The sequence below is a fragment of the Phacochoerus africanus genome, chromosome 6, assembly GCF_016906955.1.
Source record: "Phacochoerus africanus isolate WHEZ1 chromosome 6, ROS_Pafr_v1, whole genome shotgun sequence".
NCBI classification, from domain to species: Eukaryota; Metazoa; Chordata; class Mammalia; order Artiodactyla; family Suidae; genus Phacochoerus; species Phacochoerus africanus.
Genome location: NC_062549.1, coordinates 123,650,562 through 123,673,644, shown reverse-complemented (window position 1 = coordinate 123,673,644; position 23,083 = coordinate 123,650,562). Strand labels below are relative to the sequence as shown.

General features: G+C 52.9%; 1 protein-coding gene across 5 annotated transcripts in view; it reads right to left on the bottom strand.

Moving 5' to 3' along the window:
• The window catches only part of ABCA4 (ATP binding cassette subfamily A member 4), a 130,329-nt gene that overhangs the window by 20,467 nt on the left and 86,779 nt on the right, over positions 1-23,083 (bottom strand). For all 5 annotated transcript variants that reach the window (XM_047785262.1, XM_047785263.1, XM_047785264.1 and 2 more), the window contains 12 exons: positions 20,176-20,381; positions 19,736-19,784; positions 16,045-16,286; positions 15,308-15,432; positions 14,752-14,850; positions 13,795-13,981; positions 9,434-9,528; positions 7,948-7,980; positions 6,538-6,643; positions 6,342-6,416; positions 5,949-6,118; positions 3,547-3,724 (listed from right to left, as the gene is read on the bottom strand). In XM_047785262.1, the coding sequence (XP_047641218.1) occupies positions 3,547-3,724; positions 5,949-6,118; positions 6,342-6,416; positions 6,538-6,643; positions 7,948-7,980; positions 9,434-9,528; positions 13,795-13,981; positions 14,752-14,850; positions 15,308-15,432; positions 16,045-16,286; positions 19,736-19,784; positions 20,176-20,381 (1,565 nt within the window). The remainder of the gene's footprint in view (positions 1-3,546; positions 3,725-5,948; positions 6,119-6,341; positions 6,417-6,537; positions 6,644-7,947; positions 7,981-9,433; positions 9,529-13,794; positions 13,982-14,751; positions 14,851-15,307; positions 15,433-16,044; positions 16,287-19,735; positions 19,785-20,175; positions 20,382-23,083) is intronic.

The following is a 23,083-nucleotide window of genomic DNA, read 5'->3' as shown; positions in this document are numbered from 1 at the left end:
GAGTTCTGTTGATCCTACTTGCTAAGCAGGTCTCCAGAACTCAGAAAAACTTACGTCCTTGGCCTCACGGGTCAAATAGAGGAAACCCTTTCATCACTTCTTCCCTTCCCTTCACACACGACTGGGTTCTAAAGCCATCAGGATGGACAGGGACGGTGGGCAGCCAGGGCGGGGGCCAGGGAGGAGTCCCAGTGGTCCCCAAGCAGAATGAGAGCACGTGAAGGGTGAGGGGACAGATGAGGGGGCGGGGGCAGGCTGGAGTCTAAGTGGGGTCAGGAGGGTGCCTTACAGGGGGGGATGTGGTGTGGGGTATCGGAGCCAGAGCAGAATGAGGAGGACCTCCCCCTGCGGGGGCAGCAGGGGAGGAGAGGATGAGGCAGAGTCAGGGACGTACCACGTACAGGTGTGGTGCTTAGGTTGGTACATGGCTCAGGGACAAAAGAAACCAGCTTCTCGCTTGTGGAGAAGGGAGTTAAAAATATGGAAAGAAGAGTTCCCGTCGTGGCTCAGTGGTTAACAAATCTGACTAGGAACCATGAGGTTGCGGGTTCAGTCCCTGGCTTTGCTCAGTGGGTTAAGGATCTGGCGTTGCCGTGAGCTGTGGTGTAGGTCGCAGACGCGGCTCAGATCCCACATTGCTGTGGCTGTCATGTAGACCGGTGGCTACAGCTCCAATTCGACCCCTAGCCTGGGAATCTCCATATGCCGCAGGAACAGCCCCAGAAATGGCAAAAAAGACAAAATATAAAAAAATAAAAATAAAAAAAATATATGGAAAGAGAGAAAACCAGAGTGAGCCTGTGGTGCTGGGTTGGAACTAGTGGTTTTGGGGAGTTGTTTCGTTCGGTTGTGTTCAGGGACCAGATGGAGAGGTAGAGATGCAGGTCTAAGGACACTCATGCGTATTTCACCGCGTCCTGTCTCCTGAGCGGCCCGGGAGCCACAGATCCCCAGGGGTGGTGAACATAGCTAAGGCCCACATCCTGGTATGTGAGGGGCAATTTCCACTGCAGGGAACCAGAGCTCCTGGCAGGGAGGGCTGGTTCCAGGTAGGGTGGGGGGGAGGAGCAGGGTGAGCTGTGGCAGGAAACAAGGAGCCTGGGGCCCAAGTCAAGGGCCCTGGAGCTTGAAGGCTCCCCTGGCCAGAATGGATAATCGGAGCACCAAAATCAGCTCGAATGGCATCACAGAAACCACGACTCCAAAGGTAAATACTTGATTAAACGGAAAGTCTGATAACAAACAAGTACCCCCCATTCTTATTAATTATAAGGAGGGAAGAGTAACTTTATAGTGAAGAAGCTTAGCAGACACCACCTTAACCAAGTGACCGAAGTGACACCATCAGACCAGAACAAACTGAAATCAGAGCTACCTGGTAGGGACAGTGAGAAGAAGAGAGCACATCCCTTCCTAAGACTGCTGCACAGCCTTGATCTAATCAAGAGGTAACATCAGACAAACACAAATCAAGGCACATTCTGAAAAATACCTGGCTATGATCTTCAAAAGTGTCAAGGTCATGAGTGTCAAGGAAAGACCGAGGAAACTTTCCAGGCTGAAGGAGACTGAAGAGACAGGGCAGTGAAGTGCAACGCCTGATTCTGAGCTACGTCCTTGTCTATAAAAGGCATTACTGGGGCAACTGATGAAACCTGGGTGAGGTCTGAGGATTCGATGGGGTGAGCCTGCGGTGCTGGTTTCCTGGTGTTGACGGGTGTGTTGTGACTGTAGGGAGTGTGTTCTCGGTGGTACGAGGCACACACCAGGGGTGCGGAGGGGTGGTGTGCGTGTGTGAAGCGTGTGTTGAAGGGGCATCTTGTAAGCAGGCTCAGGAAGAAACTGTATGTACAATGTTTCTGTAAGTTTGTGATTCTTTCTAAATTTAAAAGGAAAGAAAAAAAATATGACACATAAAAAAGTAAGAACTTACATCCCATGTGTGCCGAGTGAATGATGTAAGCAGTAAGCGTTTGCTCATTTATTCAGCAATGACCCCTAGGCCAATGTCGGTTTGGTTTTGCTTTTGTTTTTGTCTTTTTCTAGGTCTACACCCCATTAACCACTGCGCCACGACGGGAATCTTACATTCTTTTTTTTTTTTTTTTTCAATGTCTTTTTTTATCACTGGCTAACGAGGGTGCTAAGCTGCTTGAGTTCACATTCCAGACCAGCCTTAAAGTTCTAGAGCATCAGCAAGCCTGCTGGGGTCATATTCACCATCTCCTACCTCTTCATCAGCTCGCCAAGTGTCTGCCTTGCCAGCATCACCTCCCATTCAGACCCCCACTCTGTCCTTCTCACCACAAATTTCTCCTTGGGCTCAGAGATCTCTGGAGCCAGGCACAGGCAGGGGTCAGCCCCAAGGGTAAATTCTATTCCCTTTCTTTAAAAAAAAAAAAAAAAAAAGGAGAATGCAAAACACTGCAGTTTAATAGCTTTTCAGGGCAGGGGAGCCAAGCCCCTCCTCTCACGTTTAAAGCGAAGGGCCCGAACGGGCACCTCAAAGTCGCGTTCTTGTCCCAAGTGAGGCTCAGGGGCTCTGACCTCCTCCCCGTGTGTTCGTAAGAGTTTTCTCATGTGGACAGAAGAGGGAGGGACGATGGGCTGCTGCGGGTAATTTCCACGGTGGTGTCACTAATCGATGGCAGCTTAGTTAGTTGAGTAGGATGAAAAAATCATGTCTTCGTAAACCCTAATATTTGCCGTCGTTACTAAAACCACGGTGGAGAAGGCCGTGGGTGTTGTCTCCATCCTGATGTGTTCACCCGGAGACACACTGGTCTGAGACTGTCGGGACGAAAGTTACCCAGGACGCCCGGAAGAGACTAGAGTGGGTGTCCTAACGACGCCCTCCCGCCGCTGCAACCAGGCCTTTGCCATCGCCTGGTTTTGACGCTGTGGCCTGTCATCAAGTAACCCGTCCCGAGCGCCCTCTCCCCCCACCACCCTGATTGAGAGCGGTGGTAGGAAGTCTGCTGCTGGTTTGACACATAAGGTTTTCTTCACCCTCCCTAAAGTGGTAGGTAATCCGATACAGTGAAGACCCGACTCCTTTGGGAAAGCAAAATCAGGCCACTAGGTAGGGTTGCCAGACGTAGCAAAGACACATATGGGAACGCCCAGTTAAATTTGGATGTCAGATAAACAACCAATAAATCTTTTAGCCTAAGAATGCAGTATGGGGGGTGGTAGGCTTTACTTTAAAAATTGTTCCGGGAGGTTCATTTTTTCCCCTTGGAGGGTGGGACAGGATTTAAAAAGAGGACATGGGTGAAGCACTGACCTCTTGGCTCCCTCTTCAGCTCCAGGCAGGCAGGCCCAGGCCTGCGGGGCAGTGATTATGCGGTGGGTCGAGGGCCCCTCCGTGCAGGGTGAGGACAGCCCCCCTCAGCAGTTGCCAAGCTGAGTGTCGCACCTTGCCCCAGCCCCGGCCCTTGGTACAGCACCTGCCAGCAGTGCCCCCCGCCGGAAGCGTCCCCTCAGTCAGGGCAGACTCACACGCTGGCCCGTGGTGGGAGTGCGGTGCCGGGAGCTGACGCTTACCATGTCCCAGAGGAAGCTGGTCAGCCAATAGGTGGTGGGGCTCACTCCGCTGACAAACTGGAGGTGCTTGGCTTTGCTCACCCTCTCCTGGATCAAATAAAGGACAAAGCTGGCAGGGATGAAGGACATGGCAAAAATCACGCAGATGGCCACCGCAGCGTCCACTGAAGTGGTCAGCCTGCAGAAGGACGGGGGACACAGGGAGAGAGGAAGGGGAGGAGGAGAAAGTCAGGCTCTGAGAGGCCCCACCTAACCCCAGGGACCCCAGCGACCCCAGGGACCCGTCTCCAGAATCCCCTTCCCCAGCCTGGAGCTCATCAGCCCGAGGCACAGTCTAAATCAAACTGGGTCAAGGTTAAGTGGATATTCGTGGGTTTCCTGTTCGAGGTTAACATTAAATGTTCAGGTTAATATCAAATATTGTTCCCTGTTAGTATAAAAGTCTAGATACATTTTTTTTTTTTGTCTTTTTGCTATTTCTTTGGGCCGCTTCTGTGGCATATGGAGGTTCCCAGGCTAGGGGTCTAATCGGAGCTGTAGCCACCGGCCTACGCCAGAGCCACAGCAACGCGGGATCCGAGCCGCGTCTGCAACCTACACCACAGCTCACGGCAACGCCGGATCGTTAACCCACTGAGCAAGGGCAGGGACCGAACCCGCAACCTCATGGTTCTTAGTCGGATTCGTTAACCACTGCGCCACGACGGGAACTCCTAGATACATTTTCTTTTTATTTAACTTTCTACTTATTCGTTGATGGTGTATAGAAATGGATTTTTATGTTAATCTCCTATACTATAATGCTCTTATTAGTTCTAATAATTTGTCTAAAAAAATTCAAGAGTTTGAATTTTTTATGTCGATAGCTACATGGTCTATGAACAGAAATACATTTCTAAAAGAAATAAATTCTCTTGTTAGATCACGTTTTCAAGAAACACATCGTAACACAGGGAGATGTTAGGTTATAACCTAAGTTTAAGCGCAAAGGGAAGAGGCTGGATACACAGGAGCTTGGCTGTGTTTGCTCTCTCCTGGATCACAGCGAAAGCCCCTGGCTCTGGGCCGGCATACGCTGAAGTCCCAGCCGACCACCGCATGCAAGCCAGGAGCTCTGGTGAGGGCCAGTGCCCGCCTCCAGAAAGGAGCATTTTCTTAATTCCCACAAAGGCACCACACGTGCGGTCACTGCTCTGTTGAAACTCCAGAGAGCCGGATCCACACACATAGTTAAGATCAGAACAAATAACTGGAAGGAAACACCCAGAAGTGTTTAGAGGCAAGACCCTAAACTGTGTCAGGTTATAGGTATTAAGTTCTTTTTTCCTTTTTTTTCTTTTTAGGGCTGCACTTTTGGCCTATGGAAGTTCCTGGTCCAGGGGTCCAGTAGGAGCTGCAGCTGCCAGCCTACACCACAGCCACAACAATGTGGGATTTGAGCTGTGTCTGTGACCTACACCACAGCTCATGGCAATGCCAGATCCTTAACCCAGTGAGTGAGGCCAGGGATCGAACCCACATCCTCATGGATCCTAGTCGGGCTCTTAACCTGCTGAGCCACAGTGGGAACTCCTAGATGTTAAGTTCTAAAACCTCTATTCTATAAACTTTATTTCATGAACATATACTGTTTTATACGCAATCTCTAGAATCACAAAGGCTCCTGTTTCCTATTTAAAGGGCTTGGCAGGCGGCACAGAAACGTGGGCGGAGGGAGCACATTGGCACAGACAATCCCTCCCCATCTAGGGCCTCCGAGGGTGCCCGAGGAAGGACCCGCCCTAGCCATGACCCTGGGCATGTTCAAGGCCAGTATTCAGGGCATGTTTAAGGCCAGTATTCAGGGCACTGGGAGCGTAACTCAGAGTAGACGGGCCCCCTCACGGCCTTCCAGAAGCAGTTTCCACTAACAAAGGCGTTCTCAGCAAATACGGGCCCCGAATAAAGCAAACGTGCTGCAAACTGCACACGAGTGATGCTTTTACTGCCTGAAGCTGAGCCTAGGCTATAGGAAGGTAAAGACCCGTGGACACGTCCACAGCCTGGCCGTCTGGGGGAAATGACCGGAATCGAAGAGAACTACTGCAGGGCAATGAAAGGTTCCTGAACCTCCCCGATCCCGGCCGGCGGTTCGCACACCGGAAAGAGCAACATCTGCGTACGCAGCTCCGGGAGCACGTGTTAGCAAGCGCCAAAAGGGAACGGACCCAAACCCAAGCTTACTTTCCAAATAAACACGAGGAGGAAGAACAGCCGGGACGGCTGGCGCCCGAAGGTATACATTCGAGGATGCCTCCTGAGGCAGCAAGCCTGCTGTCCAGCCCCGCAGCTCCGGGGGGCAACAGGCCTCTTGGGGTGCTGGGGGTGAGAAGGGGACCAATCAGGGGGCCCAGGTGGCTTACACTGTGATCTCGGAGAGCTGCTCCTTGGTCAGGTTCAGGGGCTGGCTTATGACGGTGATGCCGTGCTCCTCGGGGCTGCTGGCCTCGCGCAGGCTGGCCCGCAAGACGGCGTTGTGGGCCACGTTGAGGAAGCTGACCAGGGCATGCCAGCCTTTGTTGTTAAACCACACCTACAGGGCAGGGACGCGCCGGGTCAGGTGCTGCTCCTCCACGGGAGCCTCTGCGACGGCGGCTGTTTAAAGAAGAAACGGGCCCCAGGACAGAGAGTGGGAGGAGGAGGAAGGCAGCTGGGAGACACAGGAGGAGAGGGGACCGACTAAGCTGGGAAATAAAAATAAAACGACCAGCTCACGTGAGCGCTCAGCTCCAGGGCAGGTGACGCGGGGCCCCTACCTTAATGTTGTCTTCAGTTTCTAGATGTTTAAGGAAAGCAGACATTTCTGCAGAGGCTTCTCTGGTGAAAGGGCCCTAGAAAACCATGATGAACAAGAGGGCGGGCTCCCCTCGTCCCCTCTGGCTCCTGGTCACTTCTGTTTCGTGACCACTGGCGAGGTGAACATCCTCCCAGATCTCCAGTCTGTTTACATACCGCGCTCACGTTCATTAACTGGCCAAGGTCGCTTAAAAACTCAACCAGTGCTTCCGCAGTGATGGGGGGAGGCGGCAGCTTTCCTCCGATGGAAATTCCTCCGTACCTGACGAAGGAACAAGCAGTCCTCAGATCTGTGTCTCGAACCAGTGCGTGGAGCCTCAGGCTCGCCCCAGCTCTCAGGCTCTGCATTTTTGCAGGAGTTGTCTGGACCGGCTCCGCTTTGCAAACCAGCCTCCACCAGCTCCCTCACTGCCTCCAGGGGGCCGTTCTGATGCCTGCTGAGCTCGCCGTCCTCGAACCTCTCTGATGTGCCCCCCCCGCCCCACGCCCTGAGTGGTCCCCGGGTCCGCGTTGCCTGAGTCCCTCTGCCTGCGCGGGGCTGCTGGCTTCCCTGAGCGCCTCTCCAGGCCCCTGCCCTGTGCTGTCTTCTCCTGACGTCTTCCTGACTCCCCCCGACCCCGGCCAGTGATTCCGGTTTTGTGCCGCTTCTGAAACTTGCAGGCACCATCACCGAATCCGGCCGTTGGCCGAGTCGCTCCTTTAGCCCCTCACCCACCCCTGCTCAGGCAGCCCCTTGCCACCCTGGCTGTGACTCCTGCTTCCACCCTGAACTGGGAGCCCAGCCTTGGGTCCCTCGCTGTGACCCATCTTCCATGCTGCTCTGGAAGGCTCAAGTGACGGGGCTCAGACACGGGTCTGGGCGTGTCACTCTCTGCCCCCAAGGCCTTCGACGGCAGCAACATGCCCACAGTCAAACTCCTCCACAAACTCGCTGATATGGTGGGCAGGTGAGGCAGAGGGGGAGAACTTTATTTCCCGGGGATGCCACTTGTCCCCCCACCTTTCTGCTTCGGTTGAGGCCCCTCCCTTCCCACTGGGGAGCGATTCTCAAAGCTGAATTCCACGTTATGGTCCAACGTCTGCCCAGGAAACTGACATCAGCGCTGTGTTCCTTCTAGATGCCCTGTTCCCGAGGACCCAGAGGCCGGGCCACTCCAGCCTAAATGTGGAGGATTCTTAAACCCCGGGAAGCACCTGAGCCTCTGGGAAGCCTCAGGAGTGGGGTGTGTCTGGGGCTGGACCAGCCTCCTGAGGCAGAGAAGGATTGGGTCAAGGAGCCCCAGGGCTTGGGGTACATGGCCTCCTGCTCTAAACTGCTGCTTGCTCAGAGGTTCTGGAGCCGTCTTCAGGGTACCACCTCCCGTTTGTGTCCTCCAAGGAGACGTGTGGCCGAGCATCTTCTGGGCCCGGGGTGTCCACAGCCTCGTACCCTCAAGACTTCGTCTTATAAATTCCCGAGCACATTCACAAGAGCCCGACCCCTCGGATTTTGAGGTGTGGCTTATGCGCAATTATGTTCAATAGGTCATTCTGAGGTTTTAATTTCTTACAAAAATAGTTTCTTACCTCTGTTCATTGACCCAGAATTTACTCTTCAAGCTGAAAGCCAAAACACATCATACCATGAATACCACAAGTCTGGCAGTGGTGTGAACTCTCTTCCCAAACCCTCTCTGGGGTGTCCTGGTCTGCAGGGCAATTTTGCATTTCCTGACATCTAAGCAACGCAGAAACTTCCCAGCCCAGGAGCCGCCGGAATACACCTGGGGAGAAAGGATGGGTGTTTCCCACCCCTGGCTCTCCAAGTCACATTCTGCCTGCTGGGCATTTTTGGGTGGCCCTGCTGTCAGATCACCTGGACCTAGAAAATGTGGCAATGACCCTGCTCGGTGGAGTGAAGGCTGCAAGTCTCCCCTCCTCCGCTCTCTACAAGCGAGACTCCTAATCAGCTGCACACTGTGGGAAGGTCGGAATTATAACTACAGCCCAAAGTTAAGAGACTGACTTCCAGCCAACTAGGGGCAAACTTACAAGACAGGAGACACACAGGCACCAGCTCTGGCCCTCAGAGGTCAGGCCTATGAACTATCAGCATCATCAAGCACAAGATCCAAAATTCCATCTGGAAGATTTGTGCTGAGAGCAAAGTCTGGGGTGGCCATTGTTCATTGCATTATTGACGAAATTCTGTGCCCCCTGCTTTTATTTTTGTGTTTGGACAGTGTTCTTCATTTTGCTAACTTCTGGCACTGCCTTCTCAGGCGCTGCTTTGGCATCTGCAGTGCGCTATAGTTAACTGAGTTCCCGTGTCCTTCGTTCAGGGGCGGGGAGGGGAAGCAACTGACAATACTCCTAGAAGTAGACAGAATGTTTATTTCAAAGGTCGGAGATTAGGGGGCCTGGGTCAGGGTCCCTGCTCCTCCTGTCATGCTGCTTGCGCTGATGGGGCTGCTTAGGCTGGCCCAGCCCGGGTGGGGCTTGATGAGAATAGCTGCGGTGCTGGGAGGGCTTCCCTGGCACCGGAAGGGCAGTGATACTGACGACGAGTGGCAGGCAGAGCATGGCAGGTGCCGTGCGGACCACCTGCGGGCTCATGCATTAGTTAGCCCACCGCCTCTCACCTCTCTTGGCCTAGATGTTTTCTTTCTCCTTCGGCTCCATACTCCTCCCTCTCGCTTTTCTCTTTTTCCTCTACTTTCCCCCCTTATTTTCCTTCTTCCCTCGGAACTTCATCTCTCCTTCTTAATGAGTGAAAATAGGAGGCTGTACTATTGGGCAAATGCTCTACTCCCTCATTTTACTTGCGGGTTAGACTTTGACTGCTTGGCCGAAACAAAACAAGAGGACGAAACTAAATCGACCCTAAATTGCACTTTACTTGTCTGCGCCTCAGTTGCCTTTTCTATTGGATCAGGCCCTCAAATTAGGAAAAAGAAAAATTTCACTGCCCTGATTGTCGATAAAGCACAAAAAGGACGTTATCTTCTGTTTGTGGTGAGCGTTTCCCACAGGATGGAGCGAGGATGAAAGGTCTAAAAGGGTCTCTTCTTACCTGCTTCGTATAAGAGCAGGATACGTTTTTACCAAGAAGTCGGAGATGTTCCTGCCGGTGAGGTCTTGCAGAATTTCGGTGCTGCGCTGAGTCCTCTGGGGAACGAGACGTGTGCGTTAATTACTGCGGAATGCCAGGCGAAACATCGTGGCCTTCTCCAAAGACTATTTACAGACTCAGCTGCAGGGAACATACTGAGTAAGCACCGACCTCTCCCTGTCCCCACAGCAGCAACGTGGGGTCACCTTCGAGCCCACTCTTTTCTTTAGTCCATTGACGAGATCGAAGGGTTCTAATTTCAGAATAAACCTCCAGTCCACCTGCATCTCTCCAGTTCTACCACTATCTCCCTAGTCCAAGCCTCCCCCCAGAGTCACCTGGGCCTCCCCAGACCCTTCTGAAGGGGTCTCCCTGACTCCACCCGGACCCTCCACAGACCATTCTCCACTCAGCAGCCAGACTGAGCTTAGAAACGTCAATCGAATGCCCCGGTTGCCTTGCACACTGCACTCCAAGAAACCCTGGGATCCAATCCAAATGCATCACCCAGGCTGAGCCCCCTGCTGCCGCCCGCCTCTCCCTCCTCCTCCCCCCAATGCCCACCTCTCACTCCCCCTGCAGCTTTGCACCTGGCGCGGCTCCCTCTGCCGGACCGTCCTCCCTGGGCAGCCTCCGTGGCTAACTTTCCTCATTCAAATCTCTCCGCCAAGTTTACTCTGCAGCGGAGCAGTTTCCAGCCACACGCTGCAGAATTAGCTGCACACCTTCATCTCTCTCTGAAACTTTCTTTCCAACGAATCTGTTTACTTGTTTTGGTCTGCCACCCCGTATGATACAATTGCTGTGAGAGCCGGGACTTTCTCTGACTTGTTAGCTGTGGTGTCCCCAGCACCCAGAGGAGCAGCTGGGGACCTAGGAAGCTGACACAGTAAATTGTGACATGAATGAGAGAATTCGAACAGGGGCTTACCATTTCCAAATCACTTTCAAAATGTGTCCAGAACTGAGTCAGTCAAAAGATTTTAGAGAATTCAAAAGTGCATGAGTTTGGCCACGAGGTGGCAACACTACTTTGAATCTGGGACGATACAGTGTTTAGTTTCCGGTCAGTCCTGAACCTGGGGTGTCAAGGGTGCCACCCAGCAGCAGCCGAGGAACTTTCTGGCAGGGTTGAACCGCCATCCTCACACCATTCCTCGCATTTTGATAAGGTTTCTGTCCTTCCTGCCCCTCCCCATTTCACTCCCTTCCTCGGTGCACTTCCTCCACCTTGCTCCTAACACTAGGAGGAGCCCTAGCATCTCCTGAGTTGCTTCCTGTGAGCCCGGCTCTGGGTTAAAGGCTACATGCAGCATCTCCCCTAATCCTTCCCTCCTCTGGAAAGAGGAGTTGTTCCTTAATTGACAGACAACCTGAGGTGGAGGAAGGGCAGCTAACTTCCGCCCGGGCGCGGACCTGGTGGGTGATCACCTAGGATTCGATCTGCATTTGTCCGACTGAGCAGCCGGGCTCTCTTCCCTCAGTCACGTGCTTCTTGGCTGAGCGCGGCCCCCAGCGAACTGCCCAGCTCCCCCGGCCGGACTCTAGGCTGGATGCGAGGCTGGTGCCCGAGAATTTATGATCATTATTTTCTAAGAGTTCTGTCCCATCAGATATTCCCACAACTTGATTATTCCAGAAGGCAGGCATGGAGCACACCCGCCCTCAGGACCCGACACCATTCGAAGAGTGTTAGCGAAGGAAGGGGCCTGGAGAAGACCAAACCCACCACCCCCATTTCCAGACAAGGACAACTTCCTTCCTGGGAACCAAGCCCAGAACAGGTCCTCTGGCCCTATTCCAGGCTGAAGGAAGAGTGTGTTTGAGTAAGTGTGGTGAGTGGGTGTGATCATGAGTGTGTGTACGCATGAAACAGAGAGAGGCACACGGAGCACACCGAGCAGCGTCTGTGGGGACGCCTCTGCAGGTGCTCCCAGGAAAGCAGGAATGACAGCGAGGAAAGGCTGGATGACAGAAAGTCACAGGAACAGATGCACTCTCTACCCTGGCTGTCGTGGCCTGTTCCGTGTTTTCTTCAGGGACCAAGGACCAGCCACTGAAAGTATATTCCTAAGTGAGGCGAGCAGCCTTAAAGTTAGGATTCGCTAGGGAACAAGTCCTCGTGCAGCCGTCTTGGCCTTTTCTCCCTGTTCTAACCGAGAGCTCGCTGCACTGGGTCACAGCCTCGATGCCCTGACACTGGATGTATTTGATAGAAGTGGCCACACGGCCCTCAGCAGACCTTACAGAAGCAAAGCTTCCTCAGGAGTTCCCTTATGGTGCAGCAAATTGAGGATCCGGCACTGTCGCTGCAGTGGCTCAGGTCACTGCTGGGTGTGGGTTCAGTCCCTGGACTGGGAACTTCCACATCTGTGGGCAAGGCCAAAAAAAAGCAGCAGCAGCAACAGCAAAGCTTCCTCTGGGGTACAGAGAATTGGAACAAACCCCCACCTCCCTCTTTTGAGATCCCTGTGATGCTGTAATGGACAAGTTCGGATTCAAAGGGAAAATGTATTGCTTGAGAAATAGAAAGGCAATGCCTTTAGCATAAAAAAAGAAAAAGATAAAATGTTCATAAACACGCAATCATTTACAAGCCAGCCAACTGGGACCGATGCTCTGGCAAAATTTAGCTGTCCCCCAGTACTGCTCTGCCCTTCTGCCAGATGCCACAGGAAGAGACTTTTTTGTTGGGCACCAGGCCATCCAGAGTCAAGACCAGAGGGCCCAGTCTCCCTGGACGTTTAGCGCTGGCCTGTGACGTACACGTGGAAGTGCTGTGGTAGCGCCTGGAAATCTTCCTTTAAAGATGGTGTATCCAGGAGTTCCCACTGTGGCACGGGAGGTTAAGAATCAGCCTGTAGTGGCTCAGGTCACTATGGAGGCAGAGGTTCGATCCTCGGCCTGGCACAGTGGGTTAAAGAATCCAGTGTTGCCACATCTGTGGCTTGGATTTAGTCCCTGGCCTGGGAACTTCCATATGCCATGGCTGCAGCCATAAAAAAAAAAAAAAAGAAGAAAGAAAGAGAGAGAAAGAAGCTGTATCTTATCTTATCCACTGCTAGTGTGCAGCTGTCATCACTTGAGTTGAACCTATTTCTAAATACTAGTTTCTTTACCCACATTATTTCACTAAATTCTCATAATAATGCTAAGAAATAAGTACAGCTGTCCCCAAATCATAAGCGAGGAAATTACGGCTCAGAGAGGCCAGGTAGCCAACGCACAGCTCTCTGAGGCCAGTGCTGGCGCTCGCCGCACCCGCCACGCGGCCTCTCCAGAGTCGTTCATTTGCTCATCAGCAGATCAGGAGAGAGGACCACGCAGGTCCCAGCTCTGGGCAAGGCCCGTTACCAACCCGAGACCGGGTGAGACTCCTCTGGCCCCGATCACTGTCTCCCAAACCCCCGGGAGAGGCTCACTGTGGTGAACTATGGTGCTCTGAACCCCTGAGGGAAGATCCTGCTCAGAGCCGAGACCGTTGATGTCCCTGAAAAGCATGGGTGTGTGTGTGTGTGTGTGTGTGTGTGAATTACACAGCACATGGCAAACCTCTTTTTTTTCCTCTCTTTTTTGGCCACCACCCCGAGGCATGTGGAGTTCCCCGGCCAGGCATCGGATCTGAGCTGCAGCTGTGGCAAGGCCAGATCCTTAACCCACGGTGCCAGGCCAGGGATTGAACCTGTGTCCCAGAGCTTCCAAGACACGGGCGATCCCCTTGGCCACAGCAGGAACTCTGACAAACTTCTTGAGATTGCTAATAACTGTGTGTTCAAATAGACACTACAACACCGTCTTTAACAGAGAAAAAGTGAAAGCCCGTATGTCCAGCAGCAGAGATTAAAGTAAATCCGAACAGCAGGACAGTGTGCAGGCTTAAAGAGATGTAGCCCGTGTTTACTGACATGGGCACAGGCTCCTGACATGTAATTAAGCGAAAAAGCAGGTTTCAGGGCAGCATTTTGACGCAACCCTGTCTGCACGGATAACGACCCAATGTTATTCGTGGTCATCACCAAGGGACAGAGGGACGGTTTTTGTTCTGACTTATCTGTATTTTCTAATTTTCTGTAAAGAGTATGCATGGTGTAGCATTTTCTCAATATTCGAAGCTATTTTCTTACTAGACTGAATAGGGAGTGTTTGGCGGAAATGCAGCTTTGGGTCAGGGACCTTGTCCAGGGCGGGTGGCTGTGACTGGGCCTCAGGGAGCCTCTGGGAGAGGACCTGGATTCTCATTCAGTCCTTCACTCGAGTGTTGGACACGCTGGCTGGCTAGCAACCCAGGAGGCACAGGAAGCTCAGGGCCCCGGGGGAGGTACCTGCGGGGGCGGGAGCCCCCCTGCGCCCTCGGGGCACTCAGGGAGCATGGTGAGCTTCTCTCTGGTGCTGCACCTGCAGGCCGGCGAGGGCTGGTCTGCTGTCCACTTCTGCTTCTGGAGCAGGTGGGTGACGTCCGGGGACACAGAGGGAGTCTTCCAGGGGGTTGAATTGCCACAGGGGAACTCCCTCATGGAGACAAGAACACAGTCCACCATCAGCTCCAAAGTTGACAAGAAACCCCCCAAATGAGAAAGAGCAACAACCCTCTCCTCCTTAACCTGCCCTCCCTCTCCTCAACCCACGCATCTTCGTCTACACTCAGGAAAGTCAAGACTAGAGGATTGTTGATTGACTAGGTGTAGGTCAGTGGGATAATTATCTTGTATGCAGATGGTTTTATCTCCCTTTGTCTTCTGGCAGCTCTAGCTGTTCAGAGAACAAATACAAGAGGAATTTGAAAACAGTCTATTTGGGTCCTTATCCATAACTGAAAAAGACTGGATGAGAAAGGCAGTTAAAATGCTATTAAATGTTTTGAACTCTTGGTGGATTTCAATGGCCTTCTAGAATGCCCTTCTTTACATTTAAAGCAATAATTGAGCGTTGGCCATATTTTAACTAAATCCACTCCGGGTCCATCACAGCGTAACCCCCATCTCCCTCCTTCTCCTCTTCAGATTCCTTTCAAGTAAGTTGAGATGCAGATATCAACTCAGTATGGAACTTTCTATGTGGAGAATGACAGAAGTACGAGCTGGCAGTGATGCAGGGGCTCCCTGAGGGCTGGTGAACAGCCTTGGCACACAGGTGCCAAAGGAGAGGCAGGTGAGTGCTGGTCCAGGGTGTGGACCAGAGCAGGATCGTGTAATACAGAGCAGGATCGAGGTGGGCCTCTCCCAACCTTCAGGGTCTCCCAGGACAGCTGCTGGCATTGGGGCAGGGGTAGGCAGACTTACGGAAGCCACTCTTCTTTCAGGCAGCGGTTGCCAAAGCCTGGTTTGTTCACGAGGACGTCTGCCAGTGTCGCGAGCAGCTCACTGTCCGGCTGGTCCATGCTGGACAGAGTGAGAGGGGCTTTCACAGGATGCACATATGACTGGGGCGGAGGGATGCAGCAGCCGACGTGCAACTCAACACATGTCTATGGAGCGGGCACGGTGACCAGACACGTGCACAAGCACAGGATGCGGCCTTGCGGGGGCTCCTGGGAAGCGGTAATTTACCCCCCCCCCCCCCCCGCACACGTGGTGGTCTGCACCTCAAGCAGAGCTTCCACCCCCCCCCCACTTTCCTTTCGCCCTCCTTACTCCTGGCAGTCCTGGGTCCACTTGGGGGCACCCTTCCCAAGGGGCAGGAGCATGAACTTCCTTTCGGAGGGCAGCCCGACGACACCCAGCACACCGGTGACTGTGCCAGGGAGCAGGAGGGTCAAGGCCTCACCAAGCAGCAGTGACCCCGGAGCCCCAGAGCGCGCAGAGGAGAATGAGAACTGCTGGGGGCGCGTCCACGCACCTGAAGAAGGTGTACTGCTGCCCATACATCCAGGGGTGAAGGGTCAGAGCAGGATAGTCACCGAAAGGCGGGATGATGATGGAGAGCATGAGAGCCAAACACACAAAAGTGGCCGGAAGCACAATCTGTGGGGAGACACACGTGGCACGAGTGGGACACCACCGGCCGTCTCTGCCCCACAGTCATCCTGCAGCCTCATTACTGGGCCCTGGTGGAGAAGGTCCGTCTTCCGGGGAACATGATGGGAGGATGAGCCAAGGCAAGTTGTGGAGGAGAAAAGAGGCTGTCCTGGCAACCTCTGAAGGGTGGCAGAGCGGGCCAGCATTGGTCACTGAGGTAGGCCAATGCTCCGCCAGAGGGGAACCAGAGGTCCTGCTTCTGCACAAAAAAAAAAAGCAGGCAATGGGCTCGATAGGTGGGTTCATTGCAAAAATGAGTGAAAACACGATTTTACCCTTCCCTGTAAAAATAAGCCCCGTATCAACACATTCACGATTACTCTAGTTTCTCTGCTAAGTGAGGCTGGACACCTACTTACAAAGAAGCTTTGTGTTGCTAAGAATCAACACAAAGTTGGCAAGGAAGAAGTCAAGCTGGCAGAACCCAAAAAGGGGGCTCCTTGCCATGTCTGATGCCACGTGCAGGAGAAAGCCTGGGAGAGGCCGGGGTGGCGGGGGAGGGCCTGAAGGCCCTGGTCACCAGCAAACCGGCTCAGCCAGAGAGCGAGTGATAAATACCTGCGCCAGGAAGTCCCTGCGGCTGCGGACGGTGTGGTGGAACCGCTTGACTAGCAGCGCCTGCACGTGCTGGGCCACCAGCCACGCTCCCGTGTTGAGCCGGCTGTGCCCCTGGCCCCCCAGGGGAGGAGCCGGCTCCGGGCAGCCGCCGTCGGTGCCCTGGGGAGTCTGTATCGCTTTCCCACGAGGACCCGAGCAGGGGTGTCGGAGGCTGACGTCTTCTTTGTTCTGCCGAGTGCTGCCTGGTTTGGGAGATGGAATTAATAATTCAGAAAAACAGTCATAGGGTCTGGACTTCACATGTTGTATTTTTCTTACTGTGTGATTTTCCCTTCACGTAAGTCAGCAGCAAATATCAGGCTAGGAAGGTTAGTAAACTTAAAAAAATTCTATTTTCTTTTCTTTCTTTCTTTTTTTTTTGTCTTTTGTTGTTGTTGTTGTTGTTGTTGCTATTTCTTGGGCCGCTCCCGCAGCATGTGGAGGTTCCCAGGCTAGGGGTTGAATCGGAGCTGGAGCCACCGGCCTACGCCAGAGCCACAGCAACTCAGGATGCGAGCCGCGTCTGCAACCTACACCACAGCTCACGGCAACGCTGGATCGTTAACCCACTGAGCAAGGGCAGGGACTGAACCCGCAACCTCATGGTTCCTAGTCGGATTCGTTAACCACTGCGCCACGACGGGAACTCCCTATTTTCTGATATAAATCATCTATAGACAGAATTGTCTACAGTTGCTTAAAAATCCTCTACAGAAGACAGAGAGGCCCAGAACATATAAGTTATAAGTTGCAGAACAGTAAGCGGATTAAGATCCTATTTATGTTAGAGGCACAAACATCCAAAGAAACGCATTTTATACATACACCTCCACCCACAGTGTGCACACACGGGCAAGGCTCTGCATGAACAACGGTCGTTAAAAGAGGTTACCACTCCAGGGGTAGAGCTGGATAAGGTGCAGGAGAAGAAGTGGGAAGGGTGATTTTAGCCTGTTTTGCATTATTTGAATTTAACAATGGAATATATTCATGTGTGACGTCTGTACATAAGAAAAGTAAAAGTCAGAATGGACTTAGTTCTTTCCACATTTTTGGAGGCCACTGGGTAGTGGAAAGACCAGTGAGCTAGGCGTTAGGAGACCTGGGCTTGAATCCTGACTCTTCCTAGAGGCGTAAATCTGGCTCAGTGACTCAACCTGTCTGAATCCGAGTTTGCTCCTCTGTACAACGAAAGCGAGAATGTTTCAAGGGTTGTTATGAAGAGGCGATGAGCTAACGCATGCGAATGTGCTAAACACCACTGCGAGTCAGCGGTCATGTTGAAGCTATAGTTTGTCACCCCTGACTAGTATTCGTAGGCAGAACATGCTGCACACAGAGAACCCGGAAGACAGCTGGTTGGCCCCCGGGTGATTTCTGCGGAAGTTCCCCAGGACTAGAGCAGCTGCAGAGGGAGCCGGGTCAGCGGGGTCACCCTCCCAGTCAATGCTCATGGGCACCTGCGGTGCACCAGGCCCGCAGCTCAGAGGGAGAACTTCTGCAGGCTCAGGGGCCAGCCGGCACCAGCGTCCCAGGCCTGCCTCCCTTCTCCTGATCTGGTTCAGATTTGATGTCCTCCGTGGCCGGCCCTCCCTCTGCTAGGACTTCTGCTGCCTCTGCTCATGCCTCTGCTCTGCGCTTTGCTCTCTCCCGGATGCCCCATCCAGACGGGAGTCCACGGCTCAGGCCAGGCTTGACGGCTTCAGTCTGGCTCGGCATCAGTTTGTCCCTGGCTCTCTGCTGCCCTCTAGAGGCCACTGGCAGTGAGCCACGCATCAGAAATGGCCTGAACAGCTGCTACAGACAGGCTCCTTCAGACTCTGAAGACAAGATCAGAAAAAAAGGCCGTCCTCGAAAATGGAGCCTACTCGGTCATCTCTCTGAAAAACAGGGGACCGTGGGAGAGTGTAATTGTGGGTCCTATATTTGAGTGCTGAAACCAGGGAATAAGACCCTGAAGCCTGTGTGATTTTAAGGCAAGTCGTCCACTGATGTGAGCACACCTATCCCCCAGAGAGGGCCACTCCTTGCCACATGGCCTCATGAGGTTACAGCGACAGTCACATAAAACCATGGGTGTGGAGTGCTTTGTAAAGTGTACGCTAGGACTGAATGCGTTGCAGGAAAGAGAGATTTCCCAGTGTTGAGGTCACAGTGCTGCTGCCTCATAATCAGAAACTGCGTGTTGTGCTAAGACCTGTTCTGAATCACTTAATCCTCTCAGTAACTTTAAAAGGTAGACGCTCTTATCATCTTCATTTTGCAGATGAGGAAACTGAGGTACAAAGACGTTAAGTATTAGCAGATGCTAAGGACAGAATGTACCACATGATAAATATAACTAACACTGCTGCATGTTACCAATGAAACTTGGTAAGGGAGCAAACCTTAGGAGTTCTCATTAAAAAAAGAGGTTACGTATTTATCCAAAGCCACTCAATTAGCACATTATAGAGGTCAAGTTCACTGTTTGGTCGTTCGAGAGGCTGTGCTCTTAACCGCTGCACTTGACTGTCTCTTTGGAACACCCTGGTCTAGGTTCAGAATGACCCATCTTCTGACGGGTCATTCATTCTTCTAAGAGACCTAATTAATGAGAAGGCGCTTTCTGTGCAGATTAATGGCCCCAATTCTTGAATCCATCATAGCTTCTAGTACAAATTAGCGTGTTTTCATTTTTGTCTTGGTTCACATAAGTTTTTGCCGGTGGATGAGCTGAGAGACTTCAATTCCTGTGTCTGCGAAGCTGGGAAGAAGCTGGGCCCTCTGATGAGCTGCTCCCATCCCCTCAGATCACTGCCCTTTCCTCCTCTCTGCCTGGACTGCCGCTTCTCCAGGCTGCCACACAGCCTACCTGGAGCATGGTGCTCATCTGGGCGGATATATGTGATCATTGGTAGTTCTAGGTCTAGCTGGGAGCATTTATAATGTGAGATGAAAACCGTAACTTAAGGGCTGGTAGCAGAAACGGACAGAGGAAACAGTCGCTGGTCAGGACAGTGCTGTGATGGCCACACTGGGCAGAAAGAGGCAACCAATGGCAGGTGCCCAAGGCAGCAAAGGAGAGTTGCCTCAAGCTTTGCCCATGACCAGGAGAGAGGAAAGTGGCTCAGACATAGAGAAGAGAAACCCCTAGAATCCACAGCAGCTGTGGTCCCCAGAGTTTCGAAGTTCCAGAGGGCACTAAAGGAAGGCTCAGAATACTTTTTCCACCATCACAAAGGGGTCAGGAGGCCCTAGCTGGCATCTGAGTTGTATTTAGTGTCACCATTATCTCTACGAATGCTGCGAGCTGTCACTCACGCAGGCAGGAGTGGATCGGAGGCCTGGTGGGAATGAGAGGAGACGAGGATGGTGCTGTGGCTGGAACAGGAGACCAGGAAGGGGATGAGAAGCTTGGGGTGGCGGCGCTCCCAGCCTGACCTCCTTAAGAACCCTGGTTCTTCGGGAGTTTTCCCACCCAGACCTAATTCCATCTGTCTTACGTCTGCCATGCAAAGGAACCAAGAACGCAAACTATCTTGGGGCTCAGATAAATACAATGGAGGAGTGTTTGCCTGTTTTGTTGTTTCATGAGTCTTTCCTTAGGCTTTCAGGATAGAGCTTGGGGTGTGATGACGGAACAAAGGACACACACGCTAGGACAGCGTACCTGCAAACAGAGGTCCTGGGCCAGAATCCCCCGTGACCTTCAGAAAAATCTGTCGAAAAGGAAAAAAGAGAGAATTTGGCTTAGGCATTCCCACTCTCAAAAAGATCTAACCCGAGCTCAGTTTGGTTGCATATTGCTTCCTAATGGGAAGGAAATAACTACGACTCTTTATCTAAGAACATGCTCTTCTTTACGTACAGAAGTGTGTGCTCGTGGTGACCCCAATTATGGAAAGTGTGTGTGTGTGTGTGTGTGTGTGTGTGTGTGTGTACAAAGGCAGGCGGAAGTAAAGCCACTAGTGAAGATAGTTGCTATGCTTGGGTGAGGAATTACGGCTTTTTGCCTTCATAAGACCTCCCTTCTGGACTTTGGTGTTAGACTCTGGCAAAGAACTACCTCTTCTGGTAGCTGACAGAAACCAGCTGGGGTCTCTGCCTTACCTCTTCCAGGGGAGTGTCGGAAATGCCAAAGCTGCTGAGCCCCAGGTCAGCCAGCGTCTCCTCCAGCTCCCTGAAAAGGCTGGCATAGGCTCTCTGCTTGAAATTCTTACTCGGAAGAAGGAAGATAAGCTCTTGACCAATGCACTCCACCAGCTTCGCCTCCGGAACGTGGTGTTGGACCACATCCACCAGCTCGCTCACGTCCCCTGAGACAAGAAGAAAGGCTGGCCTCAGCCCCACGTTCCGGCACCTGGGAGACTGTGAGCTCGCCTAGGGCTCCTACTCTCTTCTGCCTCCGTCTGGGGAAGGGGCATTTCCTTCCTGTCTGTTTTTATTTTGGAGTTGATTTGATTTTTGTCTTTTTAGGGCCGCACCCGTGGCATGTGGAGATTCCCAGGCTAGGGGTCGAATCGGAGCTGCAGCTGCTGGTCTATACCACAGCCACAGCAACATGGGATCCAAGCCGTGTCTGTGACCTATACCACAGCTCACCACTGAGCGAGGCCAGGGATGGAACCCGCATCCTCATGGATACTAGTCGGGTTCATTACCCCTGAGCCATGACGGGAACTCTCCCTTCGAGTCTGTTTTTAGATGAGTTGGCCCTGTGACAGGCACTGAGATGGAGACGGAGGCCAACTCCTCCCTAACTAGCTGCGCAACCTTGGGGAGCTCAGGTACCATCTCCGTGCTGGTTTTCTCCTTTGCTGGGTGAAATGTTCTGTTCTGGACAATCAGTGTAACACCAGGCAGGTCACACCCTAGTTTTTCAGCTGCGAAAAGGGAGAAATAATGGCGCCCAACTGATTCTCATTTGTGAGGCTTGGATGAGTTAATACAAGCCAAACCCTGAGAGCGATGCGCCCACGGATAAGCGTGAGCTGCTGCTGTCACCATGAACACTACCCCGTCAGAAAGCTCCTGTCTCGGTGTCGCTCATTCTTAATCTCCACAAGCCTGAGGGCAAAGTCAAAACTGCTCTCCTTTTCCTCGTCTGGCCCCAGGTACGGGGGCTTGCCCAGGGCACACACCAGGACCTGGTGACAAGGCTGGAGGAGAGCGCCTCTTCCTAATTCACACCCGCAGGCCTGCTCTAACTTTCCAGAGCCCTGGGCCATTTCCCTTGGGGTTGCAGCTGCCTCCTCAAAGGAGCAAACAAAACATCCTTATTCCCTGGCCCACAGGAAATGCAGAAGCGGGTTGGGAAGCTGTGGAGGTGGCCCCAGGGGCGGTGTGTGGGGGCACAGCACTGGGCCTGGCAAGCATCCACCTGATACCTTCACACGGTCACAATAGGATTTTATGCAGAAGCCTGTGTTACCTTAAAATTAGAAGTCAAATTAAAAAGTTGAAAGCATGCCTGTAAAGACGGCTCCCTAGCACGTTATCGGAGACGCAGGTCCAAGGCAAGGGACTGTGGGGACTCAGACCCCAGCTCTAGGGTCCTCTCGTGAGTCCTTTTCTCTCTTTGCTTTACAAACGACTCCCGCAGAGGGATTTCACGGCTTTCAACCCAAACCCTTCTGCCCCACTGGACTGGACATCTTGTTTTATGTCGAACATGCAAGTTAGACTCAATTGTCTTCAGCACGAGCGGACTTCGGGCAGGGGCGGGAGGCTCCTGGTGGGAGGAAGCGCCTCTGCCCTGACAGCCCTCCCGGGGCCGGGCTCATTGTTCTCGGAGGAAGGAAATCCAACCGAAGCTGCTGGATTCCCAGGAATTGTGTCTCAGGCGCGTGGTGTGTCAGCCTTTCCAGAAGCAGTCCTTTGGGCCAGCCGGGCTTTCGGCGTCTGGCAGGGAGGTCCGTGAGTGTGTGTGTGCTACGTGGGCGTGTGTGAGCGAAGGCCTGCCTTCCAGGAGCTGGCAGGGCGTGCAGGGACCTCCCTCCTCTCAATCGGGGCACAGCTACCTACTGGGCCTCCCACCGCTCCCAGCATCCCTCTTCTAGTCAAAGAAAACAAACTGCTCTTTAGAAGTAAAGTAAGATTTAAGAGATACTTGCTGTACAGTAAAATGTGACAGAACATGGTAAATCAACTACAATAATTTGAAAAAAAAAAAAAAAAAGATTCACCCCAGCCATTATGCTGTTGCCAGCTTGATTTTGGTGCACAGCAGTAATTAAAACAAGAAAAAGCTGTTTTCGGAAAGCTGGGGGGGGGGGGCGGCCCGCAGCAAAGCAGACCAGGAACAACACCCAGAAATGTCAGCGTAAAAAGACGTGGCCGTGTTCACCACAGGTTCCAGCAGCGCAAAGAGAGGGTGAGGGGGTTCCTGGGGTGCGACTCTGGCCCGTTCCCCTCAGATTTCAGGTGTGAGGCATAGACATGGTCTCGTTTCCTTGTTCCACCAGGTCGGAGTCAGCAAAGCATTCGTGCTGCGAGGAGACTGTCCTTTCTTCACTGAGCAGACCTCTCTCCCCTTCACTGGCTTGGGTCTGTATATAGGTCTGATTTTGCCCCCTCAGGAAGAGGGGGCGTGTGCTATTCCAGCTGTGGGGACACCCCCAGGGGCTGGACGACGGGGCCATTCATGGAGAATGGAAAGAGTTGTTGGCAGGCACTCGGGGACCAGGTGGTCAGGTCCTGTGGGACAAGTGCTTCCACTGAAAGCCTCTGTTTGGCATCTTCCTGGAGGAAGAGGGGCTGCTTACGAGGTTTAATACACCCTAATCCGAGCAAGAGTCTCTGGAAAGTGGGGAGCCTGAGGGGAAGCTAGGAGTGTAAAGGGATGCGTGATACTCCAGAGAGCTGCCATCCATGCCTCTGCACCCCGAGACCTGACTCGGCAAAAGCTTGCGGCCAGGGCTGGGCGTTGCCAGGGCTCCACCCAAGCGCTCCGCCTGGCACATTGAGAAGCCTCTCCAGACCCTGAGGAATGTGGCTTGGCACCAGGCAGGAGGACCTC